Below are 10,658 nucleotides of genomic sequence, written 5' to 3'. Positions count from 1 at the left end.
CAAATGAAAAGCTACGGATTTTAAACGCTTATATGAGTTGCTGTCAATAATCTCTCTACCTTTAAATATATTTACTGTACCTAAAAATCAACATATGTAAACAGTACTACATTAATAAATAAATTCAAAACATTTATTTACGTGTTTATTATCTCCTTAAAAAAACAGACGGTAGTTTGTCAGCCGGCATGTGTCTGTTCTTGTGCTAAACTACTGAGGTATCTCCAGTTAAGGGTTAAGCAGTGTCCTTATAAACTCAATTTAAATATGTATTAGCATAAAGTACTGGGTCTGCTCAATTGCATATACAGGCAAGATATCAAAAATATCCAAACACATAACGAGAAAGGAATAACGCCAGCTTTCAGAACAAACGACTGAAATTGGCTTCTAAGATTTTACCCTAACAGGTCATTGGTTTATTCCATGTGGAATAATTAAAAAAAAAGTATATATATATATATATATATATATATATATATATATATATATATATATATATATATATATATATATATATATATATATATATATATATATATATATATATATATATATATATATATATATATATATATATATTATATATATATATATATATATATATATATATATATATATATATATATATATATATATATATATATATATATATATATATATATATATATATATAGTCAGGGATTCTACAGTATTCACCGCCTTCCCTCGCTCAACCGTTTCCATCTCTCTTTATTGTCCCATTCTCCATCGTTTAGACCTCTCTTACTCATGGCGTCGTCTACTTCGTTCCTCCAGGATTTTCGGGGTCGTCCTCTAAAACTCCATCCTATGGGGCTCCATTCGGTTATTCTCTTTATCCATCTGCTGTCGCTAGTTCTTCTTACATGTTCATACCAATTTAGTCTTTTTTGTTCTATATATGTTAGTATATCTGTTTCTATTGATGTTCTTTGCTTTATTTCGTCATTACTTCTCCTATCCATTCTTGTTATTCTGCAGCATCTTCGCAGGCATTCCATCTCTGTTGCTACTATCTTACTGCTGTTTTTCTTGTTTATGATCCAATTTTCAGCTCCATATGTCACAATATTTCGCACTAATGTTTTATAAATCTGTGTTTTTGTCTTCATATTTAGGTGTCTATCCCACCATACTGTCAGATTGCTGTTCTTGTTTGTCCTAATCTTTGTGTAATTTCTTCCTCTGTTGTTGCCTTTTTCGTGATTATAAACCCAAGTTTTTGAATTCATCCTTTTCTTTGATTGTTACGTTGTCATCAATCTGTAGATCTTCTGTCTTCTTCACTTGTGGAAGATAGGTACCATTGAGTTAGAATTTATGGAGAAGCTATGAGCATATTAACGTGTCTATTAAAAACGGCGTAGGTAGGCGTGGCTAACGATGATACCAATATGGCGGTGGGATCATGGCCGGACTCAATAATATTTTAACTACTATAAAAATATGACTAGTTATTCAGAAGATTTAATCATAATCTAAAAAAGTGCAATACATTTTTAATAAACTATGATGTATTTATCCCGCGGTAAACACTAAAAACACGATATATTATACATAAAGATAAATTAATAGTCAAATACGATTAATTTATTCTCTGAAGTACGGGCCATTACTTTATTTACATATTTGTATACTGACCTATAGAACGTTATTCCTGAAGATTTTTTATTAACATTGCTTCTGGTACTGCAACTACGTTGAGAACAAGAAACCATTATTATGCACATCACAATATATTATTACAGTTTCTATAAAAGTATTATAAAACTAAAAATATTCGAAAAACAACAAACGTAAACAAACCTACACGATCTGTCAAAAGTGTCAAACAATCTTAACAATATGGCCGAAGTGAGGTCGTTTTTAGTCACGTGATGCCCTCTCCATAGATTCTAACTCGATGATAGGTACTCTGTTTTCGCGAGGTTAATATCTAGGCCAGCCTTGGTATATTCTTCTTGTAGTTTCTTCATCGTGTAGCTGAGGTCGTCTTGGTCTTGCTCAATCACTACTTGATCGTCTGCAAAGCTTAACGTATATAGGTCTTCGTTCCGTACCGGTACTCGCCAAAAAGTATATTACAGGCTGTCTGATAAATTTGACAGCTATCAACCTCCAGAATAGGCAAGTTTCCGCAAATATTGTAGCAGTGTAGTACAGATTCAAAACATCGGAAAGTTGATAGAGAAATGCTATATCAGAAGGCCTTTAATTCAGTCGAACTGTGGGCCGTATTTGTGCTGAATAAAGTGAGGATAGACTCAAGAAATATGAACCTGCTAAAACATAATATATACAAAAACGGTACATTAAAAAGTACGAAGAAACTGTACATTATTAAAGGCAGCTCTTGACCACTTTCTAAGCGGTAGTGTTCAGACGCATCCGGTGCAAGCTGCTGTTAAATTTACTAAACGTACTTAATTTACGCTGGAAGAACTCAGCGGTTGCTTGGGCATGCGTGGTACCCAATAATAAGTTTTAACTTTTTTAAAAGACTTTTTTTCGTTTGTTGAAAGTACAGTTTCATACTGAACGAAAATATAGATTTACGTAAATATTGAAGTTAGATTCGTCGAAACATCAAACATGAAATGAAATTTCGAGACAAATGCATTCAGAAGTTTTTGTCTTCTGGATCTAAGCCGCTTTGTGCTTAAAGTCAGCCACTGAGGTCGTCCTGAACGCACCCGTTGTACTTTCTGTCGTAAATGCATCGAGTTAGAAGCTACAGTCTGTCCCAAACCCTTCTTTCAGTGCGTCACTAATTTTGACGTCATATAGGATTTTAAGAATGTCGAGAATTATTGCATGGCATTTTAGTTAAATCTGACAGTTGAAGGATCGTAATCGGCTAAATGTGAAAATGTTATTTTTTGAAAATGTGGAGTAAAAACTTTAAGAATTCAATTTTTTTTTAATTTACATATTAGAGGACCCGTCCTGTATAAAAATTTTTATTGTGCATTATATTGGAACGGCAGTTTGTCATAATTCCTATTCTATACACTCCAAGGAAAGTGCTTAATTAGCTAAGATTTATTTATGTATTTATTATTATTTATTACAAACACTATGGCTAAAATGTATAGTATTTAAACTACTAATGTGAATATTTTTTAGAATAATTTAAAATTTACTTCACGAACGGCAGAAACTGGTAATAAAGTTGTCCCAGCCTCTTTTTCTAATTGAAATTAATTTAATAATTTTAATATTGGTCTTTGTTCATTCTCGGTATATCTCGGCATATTTAAAATATTTTTATGACAATAAATACAAAATTAAATTTTCACTGTAAAATGTCTAAATTGACTGACAATTATCATTTTATCAGTTGACATTGTCAAAGTACTGTCACTATCGAGACCATCTGCGTCAAATTATATTTATGCGCATCATTGATTGGATATCTATTTAACGTATTCTAAACTCCGACCAATTATATATCCGTAAGTAGAATTCGCTTTAATATACAAATACCCGTGAACGAAATATAATTTTCTAAGTTCTATGTATAATAATCACAGACTCACGTTTTTTTCTGTCACTTCTAGCTTAATGCGTTAGAGAGAATTCGATAAACTGTGACGTACTGAAAGAAGGGTTTGGGATGAACTATATGAGCATATTAACGTATGTACTAAAAACGGCGTAGGTAGGCGTGGCTAACTGTGATATCAATATGGCGGTGGGATCATGGCCGGACTCAATAATATTAAAACTACTATAAAAATATGACTAGTTATTTAGAAGATTTAATCATAATCTAAAAAAGTGCAATACATTTTTAATAAACTATGATTTATTTATCCTGCGGTAAACACTAAAAACACGACATATTGTACATAAAGATAAATTAATACAGTCAAATACTATTAATTTATTCTCTGAAGTACGGGCCATTACTTTGTTTACATATTTGTATACTATCCTGTAGAACGTTATTCCTGAAGATTTTTTATTAACATTGCTTCTGCCACTGCAACTACGTTGAGAAAAAGAAACCATTATTATGCACTATCACAATATATTATTACAGTTTCTATAAAAGTATTATAAAACTAAAAATATTCGAAAAACAAAAAACGTAAATAAACTTATACGATCTGTCAAAAGTGGCAAAACAATATGGCCGAAGCATCGAGTTAGAATCTATGGAGAGGGCATCACGTGACTAAAAACGACCTCACTTCGGCCATATTGTTTTGCCACTTTTGACAGATCGTATATGTTTATTTACTTTTGTTATTTTTCGAATATTTTTAGTTTTATAATACTTTTATAGAAACTGTAATAATATATTGTGATAGTGTATAATAATGGTTTCTTGTTCTCAACGTAGTTGCAGTGGCAGAAGCAATATTAATAAAAAATCTTCAGGAATAAGGTTCTACAGGTTAGTATACAAATATGTAAACAAAGGAATGGCCAGTACTTCAGAGAATAAATTAAGAGTATTTGACTGTATTAATTTATCTTTATGTATAATATATCGTGTTTTTTGTGTTTACCGCGGGATAAATAAATCATAGTTTATTAAAAATGTATTGCACTTTGTAGATTATGATTAAATCTCCTGAATAACTACTCATATTTTTATAGTAGTTTTAATATTATTGAGTCCGGCCATGATCCCACCGCCATATTGGTTTCACAGTTAGCCACGCCTACCTACGCCGTTTTTAATACACACGTTAATATGCTCATAGCTTCTCCATAGATTCTAACTCGATGGGCCGAAGTGAGGTCGTTTTTAGTCACGTGATGCCCTCTCCATAGATTCTCGATGCGTAAATGCAAATGGCAGCACAGGCTTCAAAGAAATTGACAAGTGCGTCTGATATTAGTATCGATATAATGAATAATGCACAGATATATAAGAGAGTGTAATAAGGATGGAACCTATGAAACGGTTGAATTTAATTATTTTATGAATTCTGCAATTTTTTATTTATATAAAACAAAAATGGGTAACTATTTGTTTCTTTGGAGATTAATTGCAGCTAATTATTAAAATTTTTTTTAGCAATTACCCTTTGATAGATTAGGGGATAGATTTGGCAATCGTCAAATCAGCGGTTGCCAGATTACAACAGATGTTTGCAATTAATCTCGAAAGAGACAAATATTTACTCACTATTTAAATGGGAATAAGCCACAATTAAAGGTTAAAATACGTTTATTGGCGTTTCAATTTCCACTTCGGAAATCGTTCTCAAAATACAAACATTAGTAAATTATTAAAAGGAAAATACCAGTATTGGTAAGTCAGTAACATATAGAGAATACATCATTTATGTTTTTTAAATAACAAACATATTATAAAATCGGAATATGGTGTTTATTGAAGGTAAACTAAATGCACGATCAAATACTTACCATGTCGGGATAGTATTATGAGGTTTTTTCCTGGTTTTTCCCTCATAATTTACTATGGAATCACTAACAAGAGAATTTTTACTGTCATTATGGCATGTATTTGTCTTTTTAAGGACGAATTACATGTTATGATCTTTTCTGACGGATATTCTCAAGTTAAAGTTGATTTCATGTAATCGAATGAACTATCTTATAAGTAAAGTCGTCCCAGGAACGCAACTCAACAATATTGGCAATATCATTTTAAAGTCGTCTACTTTAAAATGTATAATGTATGTCTGAATTGTCAATATAGATGAGTCAGATAAAATTAAATTATTAGAAGAATTTTTCACTAAGTAACAAAAAACAAAATTTATTTAATTTACTAATGTTTGTATTTTGAGAACGATTTCCGAAGTGGAAATTGAAACGTCAATAAACGTATTTTAACCTTAAAAAAAAAAGATTTACTCGTTATTGCTTCATATAAATTAAAAATTGCAGAATTCATAAAACATATAATCAAAATGTACTTTTTAAAAGCTTTATCTCTTTATATTTAAAGCATACAACATATGCGTTATAAAAACAAGCCAACACTGCCAAACCGAAATCTTTTTGACATTTGCGGCTGCATTCAGCTTGTACTTTCGGTAAACCAACCTATAGTACCAATGGCCGATCTTGTTTCCGGCTCTTGTTAAATCATTAAAACTCTTATAATTGTATTCCTAAAAGTTGCCTTATTTTATAAAAAAAAGTCATACATTCTTAATTCCATTATTATAGATTTTCATGGACCTGCTGCTTCTGAGCTATAGTTAGGTACATGCTAATTTGTGATGATCCTGAAGAGCAAGATCGCAGAAATGCTAGAGTTTGCACTTTATTATCTATAGATGGTACTTTAAAGCAGAGTATTTTAGAAGGTATGGAACTTACAACAAACCAGTACTATTGAATATAGAGGTATCTATGTTTATCAAAAGGAAGATCTCCAACACGATGAGAAGATTGGTGGAAAAATTCCTACATGAAGCATGAAGTTGTCCATCTGGTACAAGATCAAAGCCAATGGAGACAGCAAGCTAACAATATTTAGAGTGTCCCTACCCACACCCACGGGGATATTTGTTGCCAATACTTTATCAAAGAAAATTGTACAAATAAACAAGTGTTAGGATATCTGTGTTTTATTTTGTTGTTTTCAGGACTTTAGTTTGTTAATGTAATGGAAAACAGATATGGTCATAAAATAATAAATAAAAACTTTCCTATATCATAATATACAAAACACTCTCGCTGTCATATTATATAAAAATATATAAGTGTATACTATATTTTTGGAAAGAGAGAATATATTTTTTAGCGTAGAGTAAGTTTTAATTTCTTATTTTATGACTATATTTATTTTCCATTAGAGGTGTTTTTTTTTTAATTTTACAGCATGTTTTTTTAATTTGCCGCCTAAAATTCTGAAATTACGTTTTAAATCTGCCGCCAAATGAAATTAGTTTCGGCCCATCCGCATTTGGTGAAAGAAAATTTTTCTATGAAACTTACCGTTAACCTTGCTAGAGGGCTATGTCACAGTATATTGCTTAAAAAGAATTCTTTTTAAGCAATATACCAAAGAAGATAGACGCTTAGAAGATAGAAGCGTCTATATTCTTTGAATATACTGTGGCTATGTACTCTGTCAACTGTCAGACTGGATCGTATGATCATTTTTTATCAACATTGACATTTTTTTTAGATAATTTATAATTTTCTATTTCTATTATTTATTTTATCAGATATGGAAGTTAAAGTCAAATATAAGAAAGAGTTTAATAAATATGATCAAAAATATATTGAGGATCCGTTAACCACATCAATAGATATGGAAAACTTGAAAAATGAACCAGAGGAAGAATTTCTAGGTGAGAAAAGTAACTCATCAACAGCTATTTCATCCATTGTGGGATGTAAGCCTCCCTTAGGCGTATCCATTCATTTCTGTTTGTTGTTTGTTTTTGCAATCCATTCCTGACCTGCCATTCAGCATTCACTGGTGTGGTCAATCTGTCTGCTTTGGTTTGAGTAGAGAATAAGGAACTACTAAATAATATTATGTCTACTCTGCCGTGAATTAAGTTACATAATACAAGTTACTAACAGCTTTAAATAGTGTTAATAATGATATTGTAGAATTTATTTAATCTATAAACTTGTCTGCAATTGTGTGTGTGTATATTTTATGCAGAAGCTCTAAAGAAGTTGTTTTTTTATATTCTCTATTATAGATTCATTATATTTCAGACTGTTTTTTTTTGTTTTATTTTTATCTTTCTTTTCTTTTTTATTCTTTTTTGTTATCTTTTTTATACTGATATAATTGTGGATATTAGACAGAAGACAGTTAGATTAGGGGTATCAGAGCATTTAGATGAGACATGGAGATGGGCTTTAAACATGGAGAAAAACAAACCTTATAATCCTAAACTAATACTACTTAATGATAAATATTATAATCTTCCGATTTTAATTGTTAGATTAATTTATATGGTTTGCTGATTTTGGGTATTTTGGTTATTCATCATTTGATAATTTCCCTTATCATTATTCATTAATTATTAAGGAACAGCCTAATATCATGTGTTCTGTTGTACCTTCTTCTCTTCATAGATAATTGGGTGAATTAGAATCACTTATATTTATTTTAAAAAAACTATTTTTAGTTCCCTATAGTCTTGAGAACCAAGATCAGTAAGGAGGCTTGATAACTATGGTTTTATAAAGTTGTTCCTTTTTTGACTGATTCTATACATTTGTTTTTATTATGTTAATAGTATGGGCATGGGCTTTATGTGGTACGCAATTTCATTGTGAGGACATTTATATCTTAAATACTCTCCTGTTCACTATTACAATGTTGTCTTCTGTGAAATGAAGGACCCAGATTCCTTTGCTGATAAGCCCATGAATCAGGTTGTCAATGACTATATTCATGTAGTTATTGTTTTGTACATTTAAATATTCAGTTGTTATAATTTTTTGAATATTAAAGTTGATATATTAATCAACTGTGAGTTATAATAAATAATAAGTGAATAATTGTAATTCAATTATTTTTCATTTTTCAAACAGTCAATGGTTGGCATTATGGCAAAAAAGGGTAAGGCATTATGCATCTGGAAGACTGTCTAGTCAACAGAAAGCACAACAGAAGTCCCTAATCAATATTTGTATTATCGACTAGCTTTTGTTTATTACAATTATTTCTTTCAAGTAGTAAAATTTGTGTAACTGACTTTTATTTTTTTAGATTGTCCTGAGGATGAAAACAAAATGACAATTATAAAAACATTAACAGAACATTCATCTCTTGAGGAAAATGATATGATTCAGCACCATGAAGACAGTACATTAAATAATAATAGAAAAATTCAAACTGGACAAGTAGTTTACGAATGTGAAATTTGTTTTAAGCAGTTTTCTCTTAGAAGTTATATGAAAAAACATTTAGTGATACACACTGGAGAAAAACCCTATGAGTGTGAAATTTGTGTTAAGCAGTTTTCTCTGAAAGGTCATTTGAAAAGACATTTGATGACACATACTGGAGAAACACCTCACAAGTGTAATATTTGTCTTAAGCAATTTTCTCATAAATTTACTTTAAATCACCATTTGCGTATTCATACTGGGGAAACACCTTACAAGTGTGAAGTTTGCTTTAAACAGTTTTCTCAACAAAATTATTTGAAAATCCATTTGCGTGTTCACACTGGAGAAAAACCTTACAAGTGTGATATTTGTTTTAAGCAGTTTTCTCAAACATGTCATCTGAAAAAACATTTTATTACACACACTGGAGAAACACCTTACAAGTGTGAAATTTGTTTTAAACAGTTTTCTCAGCAAAGTTCTTTGAAAATCCATTTGCGTGTTCACACTGGAGAAAAACTTTACAAGTGTGATATTTGTTTTAAGCAGTTTTTTCAAACAGGTCAATTGAAAAGACATTTGATGATACACACTGGAGAAAAGCCTTACAAGTGTGACATTTGTTCTAGAAAGTTCTCTCAGAAAGTTCATTTGCAATTACATTTGACATCACATATTGGGGAAAAACCTTTAAAAGTGTAATATTTTTATTAAACAGTTTTTTTCTCGAAAAGGTAATTTGAAAATGCCTTTAATGACATGTGTTAACAAAAACAAGTCCATCAGAATAAGTTGGCTGCCTTTGAATTTTGGTGTTACAGAAGAATCCTACGAATATCATGGAAATAATATTAACTATCAAAAGACGAAAACTTGAGTACTTAGGACATGTGATGAGAGGGCAAAAATATGCATTATTACAATTTATTATGCAAGGCAAAATCCGAGGAAAGGGAAATGTGGGAAGACGAAGAAAAGTAAAGTAGACATTTTTTTTCAAATAACAATAATTGCTTTCATAACAATTTAAATAATGTAATATGTATTATATATTGCAGATCAAGGGTGTGGTTATGCTGTCAATTTATTTGTTCTTTGACGTCAGTGTAAATGTTGACATATAACAGCTAGCCTTAAATTTTCTATGATGTTTGTTTATTTTGTATTTTTTTTTTTTTTTTTTTGAAGAGGTTAACTTTGTGAAGTTTCATTTTAATTAATCTATTTATGCCACAGTTATAAATAACTTAATAATAGTTTTGAAAGTTTTTTGTAGCGTTTCCCAATTGTAACCAGATAGGACATATGTAAGTCTTTTTTATATTTTATTTTGGTGTAAACCCATGTAATTTGTTTATCTGTTTGTTTGAGACAAAAATAAATGTTTATTTAATTTCTCTGAACCATTTAGTCTTTTATTTTAGAAAAATCTCCTAACCTTTTTTGTGTTTACTTTTTTAGGAAGAAATAGCCTTTTTTTCTTCATCCATCAAGTTTAGGATCCTTCGAAGCGGCGTCCTTTTTTTCTTAAATAGCTAGAAGTATTTCTTTTTGTTCATTTGTCCCAGGAGATTCATTCATTCATTTTTGTAGTTGCCGCCATCCAACCCCCTTGCCATTTACTTATCCACGACCCCAGCTCTCCTAACAAACTCTGAGTGCCGTTCGCATACGTTTCGATTTATTTTGCTTGCCCTATCTCGACCCCCATAATTTTTGTCCCCAATTTTCTACCCCTAATAATCTTACCCTATGGTAGGCAAAATAATATTTCGTTACAAGTTTTGCCAACTTTTACCATACATGGTGCTGCATCAGACAAAAGCACTAAAAACTTCGGG

The 10,658-nt window shown here is 30.7% G+C and overlaps 1 protein-coding gene across 1 annotated transcript; it reads left to right on the top strand.

Moving 5' to 3' along the window:
* The first annotated feature begins 7,091 nt into the window (after positions 1 to 7,091).
* LOC140443206 (uncharacterized) lies at positions 7,092 to 10,220 on the top strand. Its single transcript, XM_072534327.1, has 2 exons — positions 7,092 to 7,310; positions 8,696 to 10,220. The coding sequence occupies exons 1-2, from the start codon at positions 7,187 to 7,189 to the stop codon at positions 9,517 to 9,519; spliced, it is 948 nt and encodes a 315-aa protein (XP_072390428.1). The 5' UTR covers positions 7,092 to 7,186; the 3' UTR covers positions 9,520 to 10,220.
* Positions 10,221 to 10,658: the final 438 nt, after the last annotated feature.

This window comes from Diabrotica undecimpunctata, chromosome 1 (assembly GCF_040954645.1).
Source record: "Diabrotica undecimpunctata isolate CICGRU chromosome 1, icDiaUnde3, whole genome shotgun sequence".
NCBI classification, from domain to species: Eukaryota; Metazoa; Arthropoda; class Insecta; order Coleoptera; family Chrysomelidae; genus Diabrotica; species Diabrotica undecimpunctata.
This window is presented reverse-complemented; position numbering and strand designations above follow the sequence as displayed.